The 26,841-nt window shown below is 47.6% G+C and overlaps 1 protein-coding gene across 1 annotated transcript; it reads left to right on the plus strand.

The window, feature by feature from the left end:
• The first annotated feature begins 113 nt into the window (after positions 1 to 113).
• On the plus strand, positions 114 to 25,044 carry AP5Z1 (adaptor related protein complex 5 subunit zeta 1). The gene is made up of 17 exons (XM_060282601.2): positions 114 to 261; positions 2,239 to 2,376; positions 2,690 to 2,876; positions 3,180 to 3,324; positions 5,221 to 5,330; positions 6,081 to 6,249; positions 8,457 to 8,597; positions 9,807 to 9,844; positions 9,947 to 10,109; positions 10,954 to 11,132; positions 13,083 to 13,225; positions 14,217 to 14,363; positions 15,088 to 15,199; positions 17,814 to 17,911; positions 20,292 to 20,424; positions 22,462 to 22,676; positions 24,402 to 25,044. Exons 1-17 carry the CDS (start codon positions 221 to 223, stop codon positions 24,670 to 24,672), a joined length of 2,430 nt encoding a protein of 809 aa, XP_060138584.1. The 5' UTR covers positions 114 to 220; the 3' UTR covers positions 24,673 to 25,044.
• The last annotated feature ends 1,797 nt before the right edge of the window (positions 25,045 to 26,841 follow it).

Consider the following 26,841-nt stretch of genomic DNA (forward strand, 5'->3'; position numbering starts at 1 on the left):
CCGCCAAATCCCATAGGAAGAAGCGGCTCCTCCTCCTCCCTTCCGGAACTCTGGCGCCGAGGAGGCCGGTTTCCACACGGACGGATTTGAAAAGGGACCATCGCGCATGCTCAGAAGTGCCCGGGTAGGAAAAATAACCCGGAAGTAAAGGGGGCGCTGGCTGTGTTCCCCCAAAATAAACCCGGACTCCCCCACCCCATTTTTCTTTTTGGAATATAGGATGTATTCCGCGGGGACAGAGAGCTTCCTCCGCCAGGCCAGGTAGTGAGAGGCAAAGGGGGGGGGGCGTCCTCTTCGCCTCCTGGCTGGGGGGCTGGGGAAGGGGGAGCCACTGCGGGGGGGGGGAGCAGAAGCAGAACAGAGGCTTTGGGTTCCAGCTGTTTCTTTGGGGGAGGCAGAGTTAGGGCTTGCCAGCTGCTTATTCTTTATTAATATTACTACTATTATTTATTTATTTATTTATTTTTGCCCCGCCTTTTGTCCTGGCAGATACTCTTTTGTTTCTTTTCTTTTTCTTTTCCTTTTTAGCGCTTTATTGATTGAGCACTTTATAACAGAAGTGCACAATAGATATTATAGACAAAATGAAAAATACAAAATAAACGGTTCTTCACTCTTTAACTAATGCATGCTTTGGACATCCATTTGTGATTAGGTTTTTTCAAGACCTCCGATCTTCCCCTTGCGTTCCCGAATTAAATCCCTAAAATGCACGCTAAAACTTTTACTTTCCCCATATCATTTGACTTACTATAGATTTTATTTTATACAATTATCCTGTTTACACACCGAAGCTCAGTCAAAACATCCCAACAAATTGACAATGTTCTTTTACATAAACTCTTTATATATTCCACTCTCTGGAAAAATTTTCATCTCATGCCCTGGCAGATACTCAAGGTGGCTCACAGATAAAAACAAGAGCAGCTGAAGTACTATTTACATAAACATGTTTGCTGCGTTTGTTTGCAACCCGTCTCCCCCCCACCCCAAGGAGCTCACGCATGATCCTCTTTCCGCACTCTCTCCATGTTACCCTCACAACATCCCTGTGAGGTAGGCCAGGCTGAGAGGCAGCGAGTGGCCCCAGTGAGTTTCACAGCTGAGTACAGGATTTCAACCCTGGTCTCTCCCAGGTCCTAGTCTGACCCTCCTACTCTTGCAGACTGATGTTCGTTCATTATTATTATTATTATTATTATTATCAGTTTTATACATTTCAATAATTCTACAATCATTTTAACATTTCAAAACTCGACTTCCCCCTCTTTCTATGGTTCCTTAAATTTATTTTTAACATTTTCTGCATATCCAAATTAACTCAATTTACTCATTTATTCATCTGCTTTAAATATATACTCTTATAAAACTGCAGGATATTACAGTAATCCTGCCAATGTTCTTATCTGTTTACAGTTTATTTGTAAATATTCAGTAAACCATTTCCATGCTTTTGTAATAAGTTTGTTATCTTGATTTATTATTTTTCAGGTAAGTTTCGCCATTTCTGCATATTCCATAAATTTTTGTATCCATTCTTCTTTTGCTGGGACGACTTCTTCTTTCCATTTTGGGGCAAGTAACATTCTTGCCACTGCAGTTGCATACATGAATAAATTTCTATACTGTTTGGGTAGTTCTGTCCCTATAATTCCCAAAAACATACTTTTGTGATGTTTGTTCTTAAATCTCAGCTACCCAAAGGGCTCCCACGGTGGCTTTTGATTGTCCTACTTATTTATACCGTCCCTTTCCTCCCAGGAGCTCAGGGTGGTGTAGGTGGTTACTTTCATTCCCATATTTTATTGCAACATTTATTTTTTATCGAGGGGAGGTTATGTTGAGAGGCAGTGACTGGCCCAAGGGCACCCAGGGAGCTTCATGGGATTCTATGAAATATGGAGACTTCCTCTCGGTTAAGATCTAAGGACACAGAGAGATCCAGGATCCTGTTCTCACAGTGGCCAACCAGATGCCTCTGGAAAGCATGCAATGCCCTGGTTTGCAGCTTGCCTCACACTGGTGGATTTTCATAATGGAAATATAAGAGTATACAATAGTCTGTCTTGTGCTTTGCCAGCCCATGAGCCACCCAGCCCATCCAGTTGTCACTGAAGTTGCCAGAAGAGACTTTCCCAGCCCAGCGTATGGCAAAGCAACTACTGCCGTGGTGGCAAAGGCCTGGTGTGGAAGTTTGCAAAATGGAGATTTCTTAATTTCTATATGCTTCCCTATTAGGGAGATCCAGGGTGAAGAACTGAGAAAATTCATTTCACGAATCACAGGCTTTCTCCAAAATCAAGACTTCGGAAATGAAACTGTTGATAGCTTGCAAAGGCTGTTTTTGATCGTCTCAGCCACTAAATATGGACGGAGGTAAGTGAAGTAAAAAAAGGCTGGTTTTAATGGGTCCAAGCAGCATCTGTAGCATATTTGTAGCTCGGTTAATCAAATGCCACAAGTGTCTCTGTCAAACTACGATGTGAGTGGCTTTCCTTACCTTGGGCTGGTTCCCTTTCATACTGGTGTTCAATCAGTAGAATATAACAGAAATATTAAAACATCTTACAAGTGCAATGCTACGCATGGCAGCCCAGTTTGACTTACTCCCAGATATGTGTGCATTGATTGCATCCTTAGCTTCTCTTCATTTTGTGTTTGCTAATTATGCTGATGATGCTTTTTGCAGGATAGATGGCAAATTTCTGGAACTTCTGCAGACAGTGTTGCACCTGTCAAAGACTCCTGAGCAAGTCCAGTTTCTTTGTGCTGCCATCCTGAGAGAGACGTCGCTTTGTAATGATTTATCTGTGTCTTGGGATAACATCCAGGACACCAAGCTCCTGAGCCTTGCCTTCTCCATCGTGCTAGCCCAGGTAAGTGAACTGTGATTTTGGAAAGACCACAGTTTGGTTCTTTGCTTTGTTTTCCTGTGACTGTGGCCCATTTCACACACAGATTTTGGGCACGGTATAGTTTTTTCTTGTCATTTTTAAAAAATGCTCCCCCATCTGGCGAGATCTGGTATATGCCAAATTCCAGGCATCCTAAACTTTTTTTAGTTCACTCAGAATCTTAAATGCATTGCCAGAGGGCAGGTGCCTTTTGGGTAAGCTCAGCTTCAAAATCTTTGCTTTTATCCAAAGGGCAGACTTCAAAATCTTTGCTTTCATCCAAAGGGCAGTAAAAAGGCAGTGGTGGAAGCTTTCGGGCAGCGTGTGGTGAAAGTCCTGGAAGGCAGGCTTCCTGAAGGTCAAAATGCACGGCACCTTCTCCCCCTCCTGTCAAAAATCATCAGCTTTGTACCGATGAGCCTTAGTGAAGGTAAGTGTAAGAAGTGGGCAGGCTGGTCGGATCTACTTTCTTTTTTTACTAGAACCCCAACCTCTCAGCTAGAGGAACTGAACTAAGCTGAGAGTCCTTCCACACAAAACTTCAAGTGAGAAAAGTCACCTGGTTTTTGCTATTCTGAGACATTAGGGAATCTGAAATCCTTGCTGATCTCCTGCAAGCTGCCTAGAGATCTGCCGGTAGACCCAGATCTACCTTCCACCCACCCCTCCTGTAGAAAACAACCAAGTTAGTTTGAGGCTGGGACTTTGACCATTTGTTTTAGTTCTTTGAAATTGTAAACCACCTTAGGTGCCTCAGCAGAAAGGCAGTATATCGTTCAGCCCGGACACTCAGGTCCACAGAGGGCCTTCTGGAGGTTTCCTCATTGAGAGAGGTGAGGTTACAAGGAACCAGACAGAGGGCCTTCTCGGTAGTGGTTCCCGTCCTGTGGAACACCCTCCCACCAGATGTCAAAGGGATAAGCAACTATCTGACTTTTAGAAGACATCTGAAGGCAGCCCTGTTTAGGGAAGTTTTAAATGTTTTATCGTGTTTCTAATCTTCTGTTGGAAGCCGCCCAGAGTGGCTGGGGAAACCCAGCCACATGAGTGGGGTATAAATAATAAAATTATTATTGTTGTTATTATTTTTATTATTTTTATTATTATTATTCAGACTAGTCTTCCCCAAGTGTAGTGCATGGCATACGTTTTGGCCATGCCAAATTTGGTACTGTGGGATTTGTCATCCAGAACTTCAGGAGGGGAACAGTTTGAAGAAGGTTTTTAAAAATGTTTTGAACCATGCTGAGGTCTGTGGATGAAGGGGAATAGTAAATTATTATTATTAATAATAATAATAATAATAATACCTAGACACTGCCAATGTCTAAAATAGGTAGCTGTTCTGCAATATTACAGAGATGAGGTTTTAGAGGGTTTGCTGTTTTGCAGGAGCAATTAAGTGCAATAAACATAGGCTGCATCCAGCCCAATGTAATTAGGAAGTGCTGGAGGTGTTTATATGGAAATGGACTACTGCAATGCGCTCTACGTGGGGCTACCTTTGAAGGTGACCCGGAAACTGCAATTAATCCAGAATGCGGCAGCTAAACTAGTGACTGGGAGTGGCCGCCGGGACCACATAACACCGGTCCTGAGAGATCTACACTGGCTCCCAGTACGTTTCCGAGCACAGTTCAAAGTGTTGGTACTGACCTTTAAAGCCCTAAACGGCCTTGGTCCTGTATACCTGAAGGAGCGTCTCCACCCCCATCATTCAGCCCAGACACTGAGATCCAGCACCGAGGGACTTCTGGCGGTTCCCTCATTGTGAGAGGTGAGGTTGCAGGTAACCAGACAGAGGGCCTTCTCGGTAGTGGCACCCGCCCTGTGGAACGCCCTCCCAGAAGATGTCAAGGCAATAAGCAATTATTTTACTTTTAGAAGACAACTGAAGGCGGCCCTGTTTAGGAAAGTTTTTAATGTTTGATGCTGTACTGTTTTTAATATTCGGTTGGAAGCCGCCCAGAGTGGCTGGGGAAACCCAGCCAGATGGGTGGGGTATAAATAAATTATTATTATTATTATAGTCTCTTCTGGTTCCTTATAACAACCCTAGTTCCAGCCTCTTTTCTCCATAGATGAGGGTGCATGGATAGAATAAATTGTGGGTGTTAAAGTTGCAAATCCACAGGAACAGCTCTTCTGCAGAGTTTTCTCGCTCCTGGCCCCAAGCACTAAGCTCTTCTCTGGGCAGTGTAGGGGCAGATGAAGCTGCAGGTGGACCCGAGGCTGGCTGATGGTGAACCATTGGAATGGCCAAGGCTCCCCCCCAGTTGTCCTCTGTCGTGTCTTTCTGACGGGCTGTGTTGCTTTCGATCCGTAGATCAGATCAATCTGCTCAGCAAAAGGATGGTGGACTGGCTGAGGTATGCCAGCGTCCAGCAAGGAGTCCCCCAGTCCTCAGGAGGATTCTTCAACCCTCGAGCAAGACAGGTGCGGAACGGCATGAGCCCCAGCTGGCTTTTTAAGGGAGGGCACATGGAAAAGCCATCCAGCAAGTCAAGTGCACAGACGCAGATTCTGCACTGGGCTGACCCGGAATCCTGCTCTTCCTCCAAGGAGCTCGGAGTGACTTGCATAGTCCACCTTTGCCCTCACAGCAGTGGGAGTTTCCCCCAGGCATCCAGTTGGCCACTGTGAGAACAGCAGGATGCTGGAGGAGATGAAGCACTCAGGCCCGTCCTAGCCATAGAGGCTAGTGGCGTGGAGAACCACGGCGCTGGAGGGCGCTGGAAGGGCGCCAAGTGAGCGCAGGGTTCCGGCGATCTGGCCAGGACTGCGCTCCTTCTCCTTTCCCCAGCGCTGGGTTCCGCTCAGTCGAGCTTCGCCACCAGTGCGCGCACAGCGCCCAAGCAGCTCTTGCTGGTCCCACGGTGCGCGCGCTAGTGGCGAAGCTCGACTGAGCGGAACCCAGCGCTGGGGAAACGAGAAGGAGGCGCAGCGTGGAGTCCTCGGAGGTGGCCTCCCGCTGCTGCCGCGGTCTGCTTGGCACTCCCGGGCCCTTGGAGAGGCGCTGGAGGGGGGTGCTGGAGGGACCTAGCGCCAGGGCGCTGGATGGGCTTAAGACGGCCCTGGAAGAACTGGTCTGATTCTCATGCCTGGCCTTTAAACACCTGGGCTCTCTGGTCCTGATTCTCTGCTTTCTAAGTAGCGGCTTGCCCTGCTCTTTCTTCCGCCCCACAGCCTGGCCCCATCACGGAGGTGGACGGCACAGCCACCACGGACTTCTTCACTGTGCTCTCTGTCGGCCAGTATTACACAGAGGACCAGTGGTTCAACATGCAGGCTTTTTCCATGCTGAGGAAGTGGCTGCTGTGCTACGGGAGCAACGGGGCAAGCAGTCCAAATTCAGGTAAGGATCTAGAGAGGTGAAGGGCAGGGCACTGTGCATACAGCCAATGAGGAACATGATTGGCAGCCGCCGTCAACACATCTCCTGTTATGGTAAGACACGAAGGGATCAGACGGCGAGTGGCATTGTTTACAGCGGCATGTTCCATAACGGACAGGACAATAAATATACCGTATTTTTCCGTGTATAACACGCCCCCTGGTATAAGAAGCCCCCTCTTTTTTGGTACTCCAAATTGAGAAAATGGGGGGAGATTGCCTAGAGTTGTTGAGCTTTTGGGGGGGGGGCGTTGCAAAAAACCGCTCACCTGCAGGACCACATCAGCTGCCAATCGTCTGCACACTCGCCAAAAGCAAGCTGCAATTGCCCGCCCAATTGCCGCAACAGCCAATAGCCAGCAGACCTTGCCACACCCACCAGTCACCCACAAAAATGCCGCTGACAATCTCCTGCTTGCGGCAGCCACCAATCGCCCACCCCACTTCTCAACTATCCGTGTATAAGACGACCCCCAATTTTTACCATAATTTTAAAATAAAATAACCTCATCTTATACATGGAAAAATACGGTAATATTATTGGTTTGTTATAATTTGGGGGGGTGGGAGATATCCTCTTTTGATTTTACATGTTCTTTGTATTTCTTAAAAAACACACTCACTCACTCTCTCTCTCTCTCTCTCTCTCTCTATATATATATATAGTGAAGAGAGTATGACTTTCCAATCATGATTTAAACCATGAGGTCTCACGAGGAGAGGTTGCCTGTTGCAACTCTGCACAACCCACTGGTTATTCCAATGGGCTTCTGATGGGGGCAGCTAAGTTGTGCTGTGTCTCTGCATTGGGTGTGATTGGACCATTCAGTTGCACCTCATGCAGAGAGGCAGTAGAGTTACTGGCCCCTAGAGGAGCTATGCCCAGAACAGGGACTCAAGCAGAAACATTGGGGTGGGTGGAGAAGTTAGGCCCTTCTAAGTCTAGGCAGTGTTTACCATCTTATGGTCTTAAAAGTAAACACTCTTGTATGAAAAGAATGAGCTGCACTTTCAATTTTAATTGAGTTAGAATGAGTGTTAGAAATTTAGGAGACTTTTGAGGAAAATAGGAAATTGACACAGATATTTACTTAATAATGATTTGAAATTTGAACTTGTTGGTAGGTTCTTAGCCTAACAGTTGTACCTTGGTTTTTGAACAGCTTAGTTCTCGAACGTTTTTGGCTCCCAAACACCACAAACCCAGAAGTGACTGTTCCAGTTTGCAAACTATTTTTGGAAGCCAAACATCTGGTGGGGCTTCTGCGGCTTCCAATTGGCTGCAGGAGTTTCCTGCAGCCAATCTGAAGCCGCGCTTTGGTTTCCAAACATTTTGGAAGTCGTACGGACTTCCGGAACGGATTCCGTTCGACTTCCAAGGTACAACTGTATTTGTTAGTTTTTTCCTTTAATGATTTTCTTTCTCCTTAATTATATTTTTCTTATATTGTAAAAGACAAGCTGCTTAAAATGTAAGACTGTATCAGGCTGAATTTATTGATTGTGTTTTGCTGATTTGGAATGTTTTGTACACACTATTTTGATTTTCAGTTAATAAAATTACTAGAAAAAGAAACTGAGGAAACCTTTCACTAACTCATCTTGTCCCATCTTTATGTTTGTGTGTGTGATTTTTAATTGTATAGAGTAGGCATCCCCAAACTGCGGCCCTCCAGATGTTTTGGCCTACAACTCCCATGATCCCTAGCTAACAGGACCAGTGGTTGGGGAAGATGGGAATTGTAGTCCAAAACATCTGGAGGGCCAAAGTTTGGGGGATGCCTGGTATAGAGAATAAGCAGTAAATATATAAAGTTGACATATAACCTCCCCCCCATAACAAAACAGGGGCATTAGGACCATAAATAAGAAAACCATACATCAGCGAGAGGCAAATATAGGTACAAATACAACAATAAGAGCCGAATATTAGCAGAAGACAGGAAGGAGATCATGCAAGCCAAATTGCCCTGGCGATTGCCAATAGGCGTTTTTGTCTGTGTGATTCAGAGGTATATAAAACAAAGTCACACTATATTGCACTCAAAGACCGCAGCTGTTCTTTCCCCAGCAGCAAATGTAGGTTGTGGGAAATCTTTTTTTCAAGACTGTGATGTTCCTACACCACGCTTGCATGGATAAATTGCTCACTTGTCCCTTTCTTTGCAGACGATAAGTCGGAAGTGGACGGGTCAGTCATGTCCATGGTCTCGGTCACCTCTTCCTCCAGCCGCCTGCTCCCCCCCAAGGAGCGCTTGCGGGAAAAGGCCTTTGAGTACTGCCAGCGGCTCATAGAGCAAAGCAACCGCCGTGAGTCCCCTTTTCTGTGCTTGGCTTCTTTCCTGCTGGTGAGGGTGGCAGAGATTTTGGGATGCTGTTTGCTCTTTCGCCACTTCTCTTTTCCATCTCCTGTTTCACATTGCAGCTTGCACGGAAATTAATGTTTTTTTCATGCGCCCATATATATGAATCCTCTTCTGGATTCTTTCCTCCCAACTATTCCTCCAGTCGTCTGTGAGGGGAAGGAAAGAAGCAGCAGGTGGAGGTGACTGTTTTGGCTCGCATGCCGACTCAGTTGTCACAAGTTGGGCATGTTTAGCTTGAGAAGAAAGGCGCTGTGATAGCCACCTAAAATATCTGAAGGGCTGGGACGTGGAAGATGGAGCAAGCTTGTTTTCTGCCGCTCTAGAGGGCAGAACCCAAACCAATGGATTCAAATTGCAAGAAAGGAGATTCTTACTAAATATCAGGAAGAACTTCCTGATGGTAAGAGCTGTTTGGGCATGGAAAGAGTCCCTTGGGAGGGGGGTGGACTCTCCTTCCTCGGAGGTTTTTAAGCAGAGGTTGAATGGCCACCTGTCAGGGATGCTTTAGCTGCCATTCCTTCATCGCAGGGGGCTGGACTAGATCAGGCATAGGCAACCTTGGCTCTCCAGATGTTTTGGAACTACAACTCCCATGATCCCTGACCACTGGCCCTGTTAGCTAGGGATCGTGGGAGTTGTAGTTCCAAAACATCTGGAGAGCCAAGGTTGTCTATGCCTGGACTAGATGGTGATGATGATGATGATGATGCTTTTATTTATACCCTACCCATCTGGCTGGGTTCCTCCAGCCACTCTGTGCAGCTCCCAGAAGAATATTAAAAACACAATAAAACATCAAACATTAAAAACTTCCCTAAACATGGCTCGCATGCTGACTCAGATATACTGGGCCTTTGAGGCCATTTAGGGCTTTCAAGATCAGCCCCAACACTTTGAATTGTCCTCGGAAACGTACTGGGAGCCAACGTAGGTCTTTCAGGACTAGTGTTATGTGGTCTTGGCTGCCGTTCCCAGTCACCAGTCTAGCTGCCGCAATCGGGATTAGTTGTAGTTTCTGGCTGACCTTCAAAGGTAGCCCCGCGCAGAGCGCGTTGGCGTAGTCCAAGCGGGTGATAACCCATGGGGTCCCTTTCCAACTCTACAGTTCTATGTCTCTGTGGTTCTGTGAGTTCAATTTTGTTTTGTCTGCCAGGGGCTCTGAAGAAAGCCGACGGGGAGCTCCAGAAAGCCGTAAGTAGCCGGAAGGAGGGTCTTGGGGCTTGAGCAGGGACCTTGGGGAGCCATTCCGGAACCCCTGGCGGTGACGTCTCTCCCCCTCTTTCCCTCGCACAGTGCCTTATTGAAGCCATCACCATCATGGATATCATTTGCAGACAGGACTCTTCCTACGTCTATCGCTCGCTCTCCTGCCTGAAAAATGTGCACAGCCGGATCAGCGGGGACCTGTCTTATGCCAGGGTGCTGCTGCCCATTGCCCAGTTCTTTCTGAACCACAGTGAGTAAGGCTGGCTGGCTGAAGCGAAGCTCTGTCTCTGAAACTGCCTTGGTAGGGAGGCCAGCTGCGATGGCAGGCAGCTTCCGCCACAGCCTCCCTTTCCCTCTGACTCTGCCCGGGGGAGGGAGGCCAGAGACGGGAGCCAAATTCCTGCCAGGGAGAGGCAGCAGCTGCCTTGGAGATTCCTGCCCTTGCAGGCAACAAGGGGCAGTTTGCTTGCCTTGCATGTCCCTCGGCAAAAGCAGGAAGCTGAACTCCCAGCAATGCAGTGCAGGTGGTGGGAGGAACTTGGGTTTATCACAAACTCGCCCCAAGACATTAGGTTTAAACTGAGAATCATAGAATCATAGAGTTGGAAGAGACCACAAGGGCCATCCAGTCCAACCCCCTGCCAAGCAGGAAACACCATCAAAGCATTCCTGACAGATGGCTGTCAAGACGCCGCTTAAAGACCTCCAAAGAAGGAGACTCCACCACACTCCTTGGTAGCAAATTCCACTGCCGAACAGCTCTTACTATCAGGAAGTTCTTCCTAATGTTGAGGTGGAATCTTCTTTCTTGTAGTTTGAATCCATTGCTCCGTGTCCGCTTCTCTGGAGCAGCAGAAAACAACTGCTTTTTATTAGAAAATAGCAGCTTTTTAGAAAAGGGGCTTTTTATTAGAAAATAGCAAAATTAGAAAAGGGGCTTTTTATTAGAAAATAGCAAAAAGGAAGAAAGGGAATGCAGAGAGGAGCTTTACAAAAGTACCCCGGGTTTCCCCCTCCCCAAGGCTGACCAAAGCAGGATGGAGAATGCTAAATTTATGCATGTGTACGTGTGTGTCTCTGTCCTTGCTCCCCAGGTGAGACGGCAGCTGTGGACTCTGAAGCTGTTTACAGGCACCTGTTCACCAAAGTTCCTGCTCAGCTTTTCCACAGCCCGATGCTGGCCTTTGAGTTTATCCAGTTCTGCAGGCACAACATTCGGTTCTTCAGTGAGAACCTCAGCATCTTCCGACAGAACTTCCCAAATCTATTCAAGGTACCTGGTAGCAATACTCTCACGGGGCCTCATTGGCAGAAGTTAAAACCTGTCAGAGAATGTGCAGGTGGATTCTGCTTTTTCATCCGACTGCTGCTAGTTGGCTCTTTCTCAGGGCCATTATTATTACTATTACTATTACCGGTACTACTACTTACTATTATTATTATTATTATTATTATTATTATTATTATTATTATTACTACTACTACTACTATTTTATTTAACGTACTTATATGCAGCCTTCCTCCCAAGTTGAGATTCAAGGCAGCTTCCACCATTTATAAGTGACATTATGAAATACAAAGGAATAAAAACAAACTGGTGGAAAAACATCAAAACAACATTTAGAACTAGCAATTAAAATCCAGTTTGCTCTCACAGCAGCCCAGTGGTCAGCGTTGCCTGCACGTTAGTTTCCAAAGGCCTGTCTCAACAGGAAGGTCTTAGCCTGCCAGTGGAAGGATGACAGGGAGGGTGAGCCAGTCTGACCTCTCTTGGGAGGGAATCCCACAATATAGGAGCAGCTGCAGAAAAGGCCCTGTCTTTGTTGGGTCACCCTCCAACCATGCTTCTGATGTTGATCAGAGAGAAGGGGCTGACCCAAAGACCTTAGCACCCAGGCAGGTTTGTAAAGGGAGATACAGTACGATCTTTCTGGTAAAAAGGTAAAGGGACCCCTGACCATTAGGTCCAGTCGTGACCGACTCTGGGGTTGCGCGCTCATCTCGCATTATTGGCCGAGGGAGCCGGCGTATAGTTTCCAGGTCATGTGGCCAGCATGACAAAGCCACTTCTGGCGAACCAGAGCAGCACACGGAAACGCCGTTTACCTTCCCGCTGTAGCGGTTCCTATTTATCTACTTGCATTTTGACGTGCTTTTGAACTGCTAGGTTGGCAGGAGCTGGGACCGAGCAACGGGAGCTCACCCCGCCGCAGGGATTCGAACCACTGACCTTCTGATCAGCAAGCCCTAGGCTCAGTGGTTTAACCCACAGAGCCACCTGGGTCCCACGATTTTTCTGGTAGCCTGTCCCAAAGCCACACGGGGCTTTATTAGCACCCTGAACAAGGGAGTAACCTGCTCCCTGTAAACAGCCCCAGTCAGCAATCTGGCCACAATTTTAGGAGTGATAGAGATTCAAGAGAGAGATGAAACCAGTGCCGGATTTACGTATAAGCTAAACAAGCTATAGCTTAGGGACCCACTCTCTTGGGGGCCCCAAAAAATTTAAAGGAAAAAAAAACCCTGGATATATATTTGCAAAATATAAGATAAAAAACAAATAAAATAAAACCTACCTACACCAACAGTGTTTTGTGTTGTGCAGGCTCCTATGATGTAAGTCATGGGCCCCGCCTGCTAGCCTGCGCCCTAAAATATCACTGGCTTCTGTATATAGGGTGCCTACATTCTGCAGGTGCAAATGGCTTTAGATACCTATTACTGTAGGTCCATAATTTACCATATAGCATATATTCAACACAAAAAACAGCGACCGTTTGCTGTTGACAAAGGACAGCTGGACATATAAAGGGCCCCATGACCTTCAGTAGCTATGGGCCTCGTCCAACCTAAATCCGGCTCTGGGGGAGACCCACCTGTGTGGCCAGCTGTGACTATGGAGGAGTTGTCTTGTTCAGCCTGCAGCACCTCCAGCTAGGGAAGACACCTGCTTGGGACGCTTGAGAACTGCTGCCCACCAGAGTAGGCATCGTTGTTCTAGATGGGCCCAATGGCCTGCCCAAGCTTCAGGGACCACTGTTCCTTTGCATTGGAGGAGCTTTAGGGTCTGGGCTTCCCCCTCCCTCCCCCCTGGATTATTGGCTCTGCTCTCTGCCCTCAGTGAGAGGATCTATAGTGGGAGAATCCACTTGGGGGGTGTGTGTGGGGGGGAGAGCAGGCCCACTCATTGCAGTTTCATCTCGTGTGTGTCCCCCCCTTGCAGTTCCTGGCATGGAACAGCCCAGCCCTTGTCGCCGATTATATGGACCTTCTGCCAGCCCTGCTTGGGACCGACACGGCCCTGGAGCTCTTCCACCTGCTGCTCGACTTGCCTTGTGTGGCAGCGGCGCTGGATGTCCAGCTGAGGTACCATAAGAGCATCAGAAGAGTCTGTCAGCCTAGCGCCAGAGAAATGGTATTCCAGCGGTACCTTGGTTCTCCAACTTAATCCATTCCAAAACCAAAGCGTTCCAAAACCAAGGTGCACTTTCCCAAAGAAAGTATTGCAAAACGGATTAATTCGTTCCAGACTTTTAAAAACAACCCCTAAAACAGCAATTGAACATGAATTTTACTATCTAATGAGACCATTGATCCATAAAATGAAAGCAATAATGTTCAATGTTCTGTACTATAAAATAAATAGGACAGTATTGTAGATTATTTTTTTTTCTTACCTGCGCTGATGATAGTCATTGTTTGGTTAGGGGGCTTTTATCCATTTCTGCAGTCACACAATCAATCTGAAGAAGTGTGCATGCACACGAAAGCTCATACCAATAACAAACTTAGTTGGTCTCTAAGGTGCTACCGGAAGGATTTTTTAAAATTTTGCTTCGACAATCAATCAATCAGTCAATCAATCAGTAGATGAACTGGGTTCCGCAGTCACAAAAACAAATTAACCAAAAAAGCCTCAAAAACAAAAACGCAAAATAAAAAGCAAAAACAAAAGCGCCAAACTCAATCCATTCCGGAAGTCCATTTGACTTCCAAAATGTTCAAAAAGCAAGTCACAGCTTCTGATTGGTTCAGGCGCCCTGGAAACAATAACTGACGGCCACGTCGGACGTTTGGCTTCCGAAAAACATTCAGAAACCAGAACACTCACTTCTGGCTTTTTGGTGTTTGAGTACCAAGGCGTTTGAGAACCAAGGTACCACTGTACTATCTTATCTTTATTTATACCCAGACTAGGACTCAAGGCAGCTGATCAGTTAAATGGAAAAAGCTCCTCCTAATATGCCTTTACAGGCTTGTAGGAAGGGGTGGTGGCTTCTTGTGACCAGATTCCTCTGCATTTTTAACGGACGATGCTTTTGAACAAGGTGCATGTGGGCTTTTCGTCTGTCGCTAGGTCTGCCCTGACTCCCCTGCCTGAGAGGACTCCTGTGGACTCCACTCTGAAGCCAGCCACCTGCCTGGAAGCTTACCGCCACCCAGACTACCGAGGCCTCTTCCAGTATCTCCTTCGGGTCGAGTCGGCTCCTGGAGACCCTGGCAGGTAAGAGGCCGTCCCTGAGACAACCTGCTCTTCTTACTTTATTTGATGCTGTCTGTTTTGGGGGTACTCATACCTTGCCCACTAAACAAAGTTCTGAAGGCATCTTACGATACAATCAAAGTACTGTTGCGGTTCTGGCGTTTTTTTGGCAAATCTTTTTTTAAAAATGATTTTCTTTCTTTTTTTCAAATTGGTCACTAATTAAAACAAATTAAATTAAATTCAAACAAATAGACATTTTCCCAAATCTGAACAAATTTCAACATTTTCCTGAAACTGACTTCCTGCACTCCCTCCTGGATGTGTTGATGGTTCTCCTTAGTGCTGCATCATAGAATCTTAGAGTTGGAAGGTACCCCAAGGGTCATCTAGTCCAACCCCCCACAGTGCCGGAATCTCAGCTAAACGCATCTGTGACAGATGGTCATCCAACCTGTGCTTAAAAACCTCCAAGGAAGGAGAGCCCACAACCCCTGAGGGAGTCTGTTCCACTGTCAAGCAACTCTTACTGCTCCTGATGTTGAGTCGGAATCTCCTTCCTTGCAACTTGAAGCCATGGGTTCGAGTCCTGCCCTCCAGAGCAGGGGAAAACAAGCATGATCCCTCCTCCCTGTGACAGCCCTTCAGATATTTGCCCCTTTGGTCTAATGCAGCTGCAGCCAGACTTTTCTGATGCTCTTATGGGATTCTTCCATTGTGGTGTCCCCCCGCCCCCCCCCCCCAGATTGACTCCCATCCGCCAGCTCCTGGGATCCATGGCCAGTTCCCCTCGCGTGGTGCAGTGTGCGGAGAGCGTCCCTGTCTTACTGCAGCTCTACTTTGGAGTCGTAGGCGAGGTAAGGCTTGCTTCCCCCCTGCAAGGATCTGTTCCAGTTGCATTTCCTCCAATAGGCCTGCTTCAGTGAAGGCTTTAAACTAGGGCTTTAGAAATTCAAACGTCAAAAGTGCATCCAATGCTTAGGTGTCTGGGTTCCTCACCTCCTCCCTAATCTGGATTCAGCTCCTAGAATCGTAGAGTTGGAAGAGACCACAAGGGCCATCCAGTCCAACCCCCTGCCGAGCAGGAAACACCATCAAAGCATTCTTGACATATGCCTGTCAAGCCTCTGCTTAAAGACCTCCAAAGAAGGAGACTCCACCACACTCCTTGGCAGCAAATTCCACTGCCGAACAGCTCTTACTGTCAGGAAGTTCTTCCTAATGTTTAGGTGGAATCTTCTTTCTTGTAGTTTGAATCCATTGCTCCGTGTCTGCTTCTCTGGAGCAGTTTTGATTCAAATCCTGTTTTGATTCCAGATTGTAGTCTAGGAGGGTATTCACTGTGACCAGCATCATGGCACTGAGTCTTCTACAAGACTGGGTTATTCCATGTTACGCTTGCAACAGCCTTGAGGAGTGATGGCATAGGGAGGTGGGGGGAGGTTGCTGATTTCTTCCTGCCTACCATGCAGATTGGCACTTACTTCTGAGTAAGCGTGCAAAGGATGGCATCATTAGGCCACAGTCCTCAGCACACTTACTAGGTAGTAAAGGTAAGGAAAAAGACCCCTGGACAGTTAAGTCCAGTCAAAGGTGACTATGGGGTTGCGGCGCTCTTCTCACTTGCAGGCCAAGGGAGCTGGCGTTTGCCCACAGCCAGCTTTCTGGGTCATGTGGCCAGCAGGACTAAACCACTTCTGGTGCAACAGGACACCGTGATGGAAAGCAGAGCGAACAGAAATGTTGTTTCCCTTCCCGCCAGAGTGGTACCTATTTATCTACTTGCATTTTGACGTGCTTTTGAACTGCTAGGTTGGCAGGAGCTGGGACAGAGCAACGGGAGCTCACCCCGTCGCGGGGATTCGAACCGCCAACCTTCCGATCGGCAAGCCCAAGAGGCTCAGTGGTTTAGACCACAGCGCCACCCGCATCCCTTTATTAGCTGCAGGGAACACAGTGGGATTCTCTGCATCGGATTGCTGTTACCCAGTGTGCTTTGCGGCTGCATCAGGATTTGAACTAGGGTCTCCCTGGTCTAAGTCCAGCACTCAAACCACTGGACATGCCAGCCCTCAACCTAAATGCGGATTTGTTGTTTATTTCTTTATTCTGGGAAGCCGCAGCAGCACCACGGGTCCCGATGACATGCTCATCTCTGTATAGTGAAGGATTTGCTGCTAACCAGGATGCGAAACCATGGTTTGAAGTGTGTCGGCAAGGCCTGGTTTGTGCTGCATCTGCTCCAATCGAAAGCACTTTTCCTGCTCCTCCAGCCTCTGCCCTTGCAAGGCAACAAGCAGGTGCCCCTGGTGTCACTTTGGACGAAGTCCTCCAGGAGCAAGTTCAAAGCCAGCAAACTTCAGGGCACCTTTTGGATCTAAAGCAGACCCAAGTCCACAAGCCAGTTATTTCCCAGAAGAGGCATCCGGTTGGCTCCTGTGAGAACAGGATGCTGGACTAGATAGGCCCCCTTTGGCCTGATCCAGCAGCCTCGTCTCATATCCTTAGTGAGGGTCAGTGCTAACCCTGGTCCAGGGGTGTGTCTGCATCACCATGCCAGAATGCCAATGGGTAAACCAAAAAAGATCCCCTGTGTTGCAAAACAGAACAATCTGAAAAACATCAAGCAGCACGTAGGCTAATAATATATTGACAATATTTATATAACACTGTGAGACTGTTTCAAAATTCATAGAAGACGTGTAATATGTGCAGGGAGTCACAAACTAATAAGAGTCAAGTAACTATTCCATAAGCAGAATGACTAGAATGGTATGTCACTATAAAAAAAAATGACTCAAATTGAGGCTGACCGCCTTTCCACAGTAAATATCAGATCCAACATGTTGTCGAGAGAGAGCTGGAGCACGGTGGTGCTATAAGAACAGATTGAATACAGGCCTGTCATTTCAATCTCTGTATTGTATTTGAATGTAATGGATTTCATTTTATATCATTGCCAACTGATGAAGAATTATCATGGAAAAAGTTCATTATCCTAGAAGAACTGTTGCTGTGCTCGGAGCACCCTTTTATGACATTTGGAGCACCTACCATCTCACTCCTGTGTTGCTGTTCTTGTACATTTGGATCTGATATTTACTGTGGAAAGGCGCTCAGCCTGAATTTCAGTCATTCTTTATAGTGACATGCCATTGTAATCATTCTGCTTATGGAATAGTTACTTGACTCTTATAAGTTTGTGACTCCCTGCACATATTACATGTCTTCTGTCTATGAATTTTGGAACAGTTTGCCAGTGTTATAAAATATTGTCAACATATTATTAGCCTACGTACTGCTTGATGTTTTTCAGAACGCAGATGGGTGGCAGGTCTGCTCAGTAGATCTTTGTTATAGCGGGCGATGGGATGAGTGTAGCAGGCAAGGGCCCGGGATTCTCCAGGATTCCCGGCTCTTCCTTCGCTGAGTTAAGGCACTGAACGGTCCGTTCTCTTCCCGCTTCTCCAGTTTGCAGATGGGGCTCTTGCAAACAAGCTGGTCCTGGCAATCCTGGAGAGGAGCGACCAGCTTTATGGAATCCCGGCTTTCAAGGCAGAGGTGTACAGGTGAGTGTAGACTCATCATCTCAGGTGGGGAAAGGGCGAAATCTGCCATCTCCAGACTGGGGAGTTTTAAGCCCCAATAGCAAGTGAAGCTCCTGGATGGAGTAGTTCTGTAGTGTTTCCCCTTGAACCTTTCTCTCCAATAGAACAGTTTTCTGACTTGATACTACAGTGTCCCTTACAGTCAAGGTTCCTCTTGGGATATTATCTCTCTGTTCATCACCCTCACCTATTGGTTGCTTACGTCTCTATTCCAAGTCTGGTAGAAAGTGGTCTATTCATTTGTTTTATTTATAAAAATATTTATTTACTGCTAATTCATTTTTTAAAAAATTGGAGCGGATTACAGCAATGGCACACAAAGCTCATTCGATAAAAACCATATTAAAAGTTTAAATCAGAATAAAATAAAATAATTCGTTCTAGTAGCACCTTAGAGACCAACTAAGTTTGTTATTGGTATGAGCTTTCGTGTGCATGCGCACTTCTTCAGATACACTGAAATCTCATACCATGAGCATGCACACGAAAGCTCATACCAATAACAAAATTGGTCTCTAAGGTGCTACTGGAAGGACCCCCCCCCCCGATTACGGCAGACCAACATGGCTACCTACCTGTAACTTTAAATCAGAAATCAGCTATCTTATTGTGGAAAGGTGTATTGCCTCCTTAGGCATGGCGGACTAGAAAAAAATTCAGCAAGCATTTGAAAGTTGAGACAGAAGTTGTCTACTGAATCTCTAGTGGCAGAGAGTTCCACAGGACTGGGCAGATGACACTAAAGGCTCAGTTTCCAAGTGATGTGTATATTATATTGCAACTGAACTACTGACACTGTTCTGACCAAGTGTTCTTTAGCTGTAAAGTCTCCTCAAGCGGCTTACAAAAATCGGTAGTAAAACAGTCTGTACCTCCAAGCTTCCAATCTCTTTAAGACACGACACACAAAGAAAAAAATAATGGTAGGGAGAGAGGGGGAAAAACAAGCTCCATTCATGTTCTTATGCCATTAACAAGCTGATAAAAAGCTTTAGAAAAAAAATGCATTGTGAGCCATGGAGACAGTGGTGCCTTTGGATCAGAAAAGTCTGAGGATGATTGATTGGAAGAAGAGGTGGCTCTTGAGAAAATGTCAGGGCAGCAACTTGACTAAATAAGTGTTAATTGATTAATCACACGAGACTGAGTCTGGCCTCTAAATTTGCATATTGGTAAAAAAACAAAATAAAGGCATTTCTGATGTGAGGCACCAGCTCTCTTTGCTTTAAGTTTGTGTGCATCTTCAGAGGCCGCCTTCCCTGTGCACACAAGAGAAAAGGAGAGAATGCCTCTCTTTTTTAAGTTCAGGTTTCTTCATTTGAAATTTTTCCCTAGCTGCCGTTCATGCGAAGGTTCCAGGGTAACATGTACAAAAGTGAATAAAATCAATCCCCACAGCATATAAATGCAGTTTAAAGTAAGCATTAAAAAAACAAGACAAAGCAGGCATACAAAACCACCCCAGAAATACAGTTCCCAAGAATTTCATCTACATGATACACATTTCTATTAAAAAAACATTTTAAAAAACCCCTACTCTACCAAATAAATCAAGAGCAAGTTTTTAGTTGATCTGAGGGTGTTTTGGCACAGCGAATCCAACAGATGGATCCCTTTGGCGCTGCAGCCCTAACTGACGCCTGCTCTCCTGGTGTCATCAAAGCCTTTTTTTCTTCTTCTTCTTCTCCCCCCCCCTCTTTTTTTAATAAAAAAAAGTAAGCTTCATTTTATTTCAAGTTAAAATGTACAAACCATAACATAACATAACACAACATAAAGGTAACATAACAAAACATAACATAAGCGTAGCATAATCAAATCTAACTAAACATAAGCAAACATAGGAAATATAATCCGGTATAACCAAACATAATTTCCAAAATTTTCGGAAAGATTCAAAGATAGACAAAAAATAGACAAGACAGAGATAGAGACAAATTAAGAGAAAAATAAGAGCAAAATATATGTAACAAAGAAAAAGGAAAAAAGGAAAAAGGAAAAAAAGAAAAATACTAATTAAAAAATTTAAAAGTAACTTCCAAACATTTACATTCTGTTCTCTCTCATGTACAATTTTACTAGGCTTTTCCTAATCCTTTAGGTTCTAAACCATATACCAACTTTTTTGTACTTCCCATTTACTTAATCAGCTTATGCTGATTTGGGGCAAGGCCTCTGCTGCCGCAAGAGCCTCTCCCAGAGCCCCCCCCAAAACGCCTCCTGCCAGAAGCCTATTCAGAAGCAGAAAGTGGCCCAAACGCTGTTTCGGAAGCCTTGCTCTCTTCCCCTGTGGGTTGCAGAGAACGCCTGGTCACCCCGGCTGCCCTCTTTTCCCTGCCAGGGTGATGAGCTCCCAGCTGTCGGTTCTGTGCAAGCGGCACCCTTCGCTGGTGGTGGAGCTGTCCCAACAGCTTTTGGAGTTTTCGGGAACGGTCACCAACATTGAGAGCAAAGAGGACCTATTCACTGACGTGGTAAGCAGAGACCCACTTGCCCTTGTGGGTAGGACAACCCCCCACCCCTACATTCCCACCTGGGATACTGATCATATCCCTTATGCCAGGAGAGGGGAGCCTGCTGGCCTTCCAGGTGTGGCTAGACCCCATCTCCCATCATCCCTGATTGCTCCAGAGAAGCGGACACGGAGCAATGGATTCAAACTACAAGAAAGAAGATTCCACCTAAACATTAGGAAGAACTTCCTGACAGTAAGAGCTGTTCGGCAGTGGAATTTGTTACCAAGGAGTGTGGTGGAGTCTCCTTCTTTGGAGGTCTTTAAGCAGAGGCTTGACAGGCATATGTCAAGAATGCTTTGATGGTGTTTCCTGCTTGGCAGGGGGTTGGACTGGATGGCCCTTGTGGTCTCTTCCAACTCTACGATTCTATGATTCTAAGGGGCTCAGCAGGGCTGGCTGGGGCTGATGGGAATCCAGCGACCTCGATGGTCCGCAGGCTGCTCTCTCTCTCTGTGTTAGATTCAAAACAGGGGTGGGGGAACCTGTCGCCCAACTTCTAAGCTGTTTCTTCTCTGATCTACCCAGCTGAAGCGTTGCCAGTTTTTCATCCATTCACCAACTTGTGTGTTTGCTGTGGAATTCCCTTCCCAGATAAAATTAATCTGGCCTCTTTTAGGTACCAACCAGGCGAAATTTCTGCCGGTGGTTTTAGCAGAACATTGACCAGCTGTTAATTTAGTCCTTGCCAGGTTTTTTTTTATCACATTAACTTTTACTTTGGTTGATATTGTTATTTTACATACCGATTCACCTGACCTCGTGGAGAATGTGCGCATAATCTGTCCCTGAAGAGGGAATTGTGTACACAGTTGGGGATTCTGGTCAATGTACAGAACCCTCAACAGGCCGTTTGGAATGCGCATGTCTTAACTGCATTTTTGTACATTCTCCAGCTGTTACATGTTAATTTCCAACAGAATTTGGGAAATGCACCTATCTCGATTTTACAAGCCACATCACTTTAAAAAAGGAATGGAGCAAAAATGTCTTAAATAACCAGAAGATAGCAGACCCTTTTGGAGTTACGGAACAATTTTAACTACAGAGTTTAAACCATGATTAGTTGATTTATTATTTAAATCCCACCATTCTCCCCAAGAACCCAAGGTGGCATGTGTGCCCCCCCCCCAATTTTGTAAAAAAACCAAAACCCAATCTGTGAGGTATTGGTGGGGGGGGGGGAGAGAAGATTGAGTGGGGGTTTGACTCAGGTTCTTCTCAGTTCTAGCCCCCATTTTTATTTACATCCTATTGTTCAGTTCAGAAGGATCCACAAAGCCGTTTGTTATTTATGCAGCACATTAACACTATGACTGCTTGTATTTGTTCTGGCACAAGGGTGCCCAAACTTTTTTCAGAGAGGGCAAGATTTGATGTAGTCAACATGCGTGAGGGCCGACCAAAGTTGTTGAGCTTTTTTAAGGATTGAAGTTGTTGCGCTTCTTTTAGGATTTGACCTCATGAAATAAACAGCCGCAGGGGCTGGATTAAACCAGCCGGTGGCCGAAATGGACTTTGGACATGCCTGTTCTGGCACACAGCCTGCAAAGTTATGCCTGAGGCCCAGGAGAGTTACAATCTCAGAATTGTGGAGTTGGAAGGGACCCCCAAAGGACATCTAGTCCAACCCCCTACAGTGTAGGAATCACAACTAAAGCACCCCTGACAAATGGCCACCTGACCTTTGTTTATAAACCTCCAAGGAAGGAGCCCTCCACCTTCCTAGGAAGTTGGTTCTGCTGTCAAAACAGCTCTTACCCTCAAAAAACTCCTCCTGGTTCCAGCCAGCAGTTTTTCCTCCCTTTCTCTTAAGGAGAACTGCTGGTCTCTCCCTGGCCAGGGACAGAGAAAGAGGCACCAGGTGCAGGCGAGTCAATTCCTGCTTAGTTCGTCCACCCACAGGCTTTCTCTACTGCTTTCCTCTCACGTTTATAGTCCTCTGTGAGGTAATGAGGTGTGTATGCCCCCCCTCTGAAGGAGTGTGCCTTCCCACAGGTGTGGACCATTGGCGAGTACGCGTCCGTATCGCACGACAAGCGGTGCACGGTGGAGCAGATCAACAGGTTCTTCGAAGTCCTTGAGGCCATGGTCTTTGAGATCACTCAGCTGCGGCCCTTGGCCAGCATCCCCAAATACTCTCCTCGCGCCATTGCCGTCCTCATGACCGCGCTCACCAAGCTGGCATCTCGCAGCCAGGACTTGATCCCAAGGTTTGAACCCGGGGGGTGGGGGAGCAGGACTGAACGTCCGCTCTGGTTTGCGTATGCAATATATTGCTATATTGTCCAAAGCAAGTTTGAAGTCCATACTGTGATATTGCTTTCATAATTTTTGACCTGGCAATATATTGTGCCCTAGACACCAGCTTGATATGGTTGGGGTGCAGTTTGGTGGAGAAGCACCCCACCCCTTGAAAGGAGAGCAGCTTATCACAGCCTGGGCCAGGTGTTTTGGAATATCACTTCCATCAGCCCCAGCCAGGTTGGGGAATGCTGATGTGAAAAGTCCCAGCATCTTAGGTGGCGAGAAAGACCTGCTGTTTTGCTAATCCACTGGCAGCCACCTAGACTTGGGGTGGTGGGCAGGAGGCAGATCCCATGGGTGCTACCCTGTGCCTTGCCTCTTCCCCTCTTGGTAGCCGGCAGCCCTACTGGCCAGTCGATACCAGATCTGGCTTTAGTGGCAGATGGTTTGCAAGGATTTCTGCCTTCCAGTTGTCAAAGCAATAGCAACAGCTTCAAAGTCCCTCCCAAAAAATTGCCAGAAGCTTGTGGGGTTTTGCTGCGATAAAGCTTGCGTCCATGACTCTGACCACCACTTCCCGGGCTGAGCGTGTGCTCAGAGGCCCTCCATTCCTTGGCATGTTCCTTTGCCTGGCTGAGCTGCTGCCGTTTTGCAGGGTAAAATACAAAGTTCCCCCTGCAAAGCTCAAACCTGCCACCCCCAATGAGACCCTGTTGGACTGACAGGTGTGGCCAGTGAATTGCTTCGTAGGATTTTGGACCCAGATCCTCCCTCCAAACTTAGTTCTGGCTCCTAAGAACCTCAGAAGAGCCTGTGTGCTCAGTCTGGCCAAAGCCCCTCGCCCAGCAGCCTGTCCCCACAGTGGATACCTATGGGAAACCTGCGTGAACACAGAGGTGCTCTCTCCCCCCTCACATTTCCCAGTGGCTGGTAGTCTGGGGCAAACCAGCACAGCTACCATGGTTGGTACCCATTATTAGCCTTGCCTAATTTGCCTGTGACCCAGGTGGCGCTGTGGGCTAAACCACTGAGCCTAGGGCTTGCTGATCAGAAGGTCGGCGGTTTGAATCCCTGTGACGGGGTGAGCTCCCATTGCTCGGTCCCAGCTCCTGCCAACCTTAGCAGTTCGGAAGCACGTCAAAATGCAAGTAGATAAATAGGAACCGCTACAGCGGGAAGGTAAACGGCGTTTCCGTGCGCTGCTCTGGTTTGCCAAAAGCGGCTTTGTCATGCTGGCCACATGACCTGGAAGCTATACGCCGGCTCCCTCGGCCAATAATGCGAGATGAGCGCGCAACCCCAGAGTCGGTCACGACTGGACCTAATGGTCAGGGGTCCCTTTACCTTTACCTAATTTGCCTAATCTCACATTGATGGCCATCACTGCCTCTTGTCGCAGTGAGTTCCGTAGTTCAACTATTTGCTGGTGTGACCTTCTTCCTTCACGTCCCCCCCCAAAGCATCTTGCTTAACTTCCCCAGAACCCCTTACCTGGGTGAGGTGTGCAGGATATGTTAAAGATGGCAGGTGACCAGGTTTGGAGCCCACAGCCCCTGTGACCACCCCACTCCAAATGGGAGGACTGTTTCTCTCTGCCCCCAAACCTCGGGGAGCGAGGAGTCCTCTCCTTCCCCCCCCCCCTGCCCTGCAAGCCGGCTCAGCCCTGCCCTTCTTCCCGTGTCTCTGCACAGGGTGTCCCTCTTCTTGTCCAAGATGCGGACCTTCATCCAGAACCCGGCCGTCTCCTCCACCTACAGCCCCGAGGACGCCGAGGCCATCCTGACCCGGGCCACGGAGCTGATGAACTTGCTGAAGATGCCCAGCGTGGCTCAGTTTGTGCTGACCCCGTCCCCCGAGGTCTTGAGCCCCCGGTTCCACCGCGACACAAATGTTTCCCTGCCACTGGCCATGAAGGCAGCCAGCCAGATCCTGGAAAGGGGAGCAAGCTCTATTCCTGGCTGAGTCCTTCAGGTGGAAATGTATCGTCAAGGGCTGTTGGCTGTGGGGCATAGGCAGAGGCAGAGGCAGAGTTTGGGAGGGTGTGGGACAGGATTTCCCCACCAACAGGGTGGAGGGAGTCTCTCTAGGGAAGGTTTGTGGGCGAAGGAATGAAATTGGCCAAGTCGAACAATTTCCTTTTTGAAAACAGGCTTGATTTTTGCCTTCCCCATTGTTTGGGGTGATTCTGCCTCCCTCCTCTGACTTTTCAGGTGCTTCGATTTGCCTGTCCTGTGCTTGTAACTGGGCAAACAGTTTACAGACTTCTTTCCCCAACCCAGTAATCAATGTTGTTGGATCTGGGCTCCCCTATGAATAAAATGTTGGTTTGGCATAGCCAGGCGCAGTGCAAGCTTGTTCCCTGATCTGCTGCCTCAGAAAGCAGACCTCCAGGGGCAGAAGACTCCCGGCTCCCATCTTTGGGGGTCTGAGTCTCTGGACTCCCTTGGAGCAGCAAAGGGTTAGGGGCGTTTTTGCACTCCCGGCTAGCCCTCTGAGCCAGTCCCCCATTCCTTTCCCCCAGCTCTCCTTAGCTTGAGCCAATTCAGAGAAGTCAGGCCAGCTGAAGGTCACAGGTGTCATGCTCAGCATATGTGCCAAGACCACATAACACCGGTCTTGAAAGATCTACATTGGCTCCCAGTACGTTTCCGAGCACAATTCAAAGTGTTGGTGCTGACCTTTAAAGCCCTAAATGGCCTTGGTCCAGTATACCTGAAGGAGCGTCTCCACCTCCATCATTCTGCCCGGACACTGAGGTCCAGCACCGAGGGCCTTCTGGCGGTTCCCTCGTTGCGAGAAGCCAAGTTGCAGGGAACTAGGCAGAGGGCCTTCTCGATGGTGGCGCCTGCCCTGTGGAACGCCCTCCCAACAGATGTCAAAGAGGAAAACAACTACCAGACTTTTAGAAGACATCTGAAGGCAGCCCTGTTCAGGGAGGCTTTTAATGTTTAATAGATTATTGTGTTTTATTTTTCTGTTGGAAGCCGCCCAGAATTATTATTATTATTATTATTATTATTATTATTATTATTATTATTATTATTATTATTGCAGGCACGGCTGGGAAAAGGCTCCCAGCCTGAAACCCAGGAGAGCGTTAATGGCGTTGACCTCAGTAGAACACCAGAAGGGCCTGCTGGATCAGGCCAGTGGCCCCTCTAGTCCAGCATCCTGTTCTCACTGTGGCCAACCAGATGCCCCGACGGGGAGCCCGCAAGCAGGAGCTGAGCACAAGAGCCCTCTGCCCAGCTGCAATTCTCAGCAATGCAGAGCCATAGATCAGGGGTAGGCAACCTAAGGCCCATGGGCCACAAGTGGCCCACAGGGGTTGTTTAACCGGCCCACGAGCCGCCCCCGAACTGAGCCACCCACTTGGCAAGTCCCCATGCGCTGCACTAAACCAGTGCAGTGCGGCGCAGGGACTTGCTTCTGCAGCGCCAGAAATTGCGTCTGCGCAGTTGCCGGAAATTGTGTGTGCGTGTGCATGAGTGCGTGTGCAATCCAGCCCACAGAGGGATCTCCACTGGAGTGAACCAACCCAGGCGAGGTAAACCTTGCCCCGACTCCTGCTATAGTAAAAGGCAAAGGACCCCTGAACAGTTAAGTCCAGCCAAAGGTGACTATGGGGTTGCGGCGCTCATCTTGCTTTCAGGCCGAGGGAGCCGGCGTTTGTCCACAGGCAGTTTTCCGGGTCATGTGGCCAGCAGGACTAAACCGCTTCTGGTGCACTGAGGAACGTGACAAGTGCCAGAGTGCATGGAAACGTCATTTACCTTCCCGCCGCAGCGGTACCTATTTATCTACTTGCACTGGCGTGCTTTTGAACTGCTAGGTTGGCAAGAGCAGGGACAGAGCAACAGGAGCTCACCCCGTTGTGGGGATTCGAACCGCCAACCTTCCAATCAGCAAGCCCAAGAGGCTCAGTGGTTTAGACCACAGATCCACCCATGTCCAACCTTTAACCTCTGATATAGTACAGCCTAATAATAGCCTCCTGGATCAGGCCAGTGGTCCATCTGGCCCAGCATCTCTTTCCACACCGAGTTTTCCTCTGGCGGGAAGCATTTTCAAGCGCCCCACCTTGCTGACACCAGTGAAGATCGTGCAAGGTCTCTGGAGCCCCTCACACCC

Source organism: Zootoca vivipara, chromosome 13 (assembly GCF_965207765.1).
Source record: "Zootoca vivipara chromosome 13, rZooViv2.hap1.1, whole genome shotgun sequence".
Lineage (NCBI taxonomy): Eukaryota > Metazoa > Chordata > Lepidosauria > Squamata > Lacertidae > Zootoca > Zootoca vivipara.

Bases quoted from the DNA above. Each gene is read 5' to 3' on its own strand.
- AP5Z1 (XM_060282601.2), top strand. From the start codon at position 221: ATGTATTCCGCGGGGACAGAGAGCTTCCTCCGCCAGGCCAG. The intron at 11,133-13,082 runs GTACCTGGTAGC...CCCCCCTTGCAG, and splicing joins ACTTCCCAAATCTATTCAAG to TTCCTGGCATGGAACAGCCC. The intron at 22,677-24,401 runs GTTTGAACCCGG...GTCTCTGCACAG, and splicing joins AGCCAGGACTTGATCCCAAG to GGTGTCCCTCTTCTTGTCCA.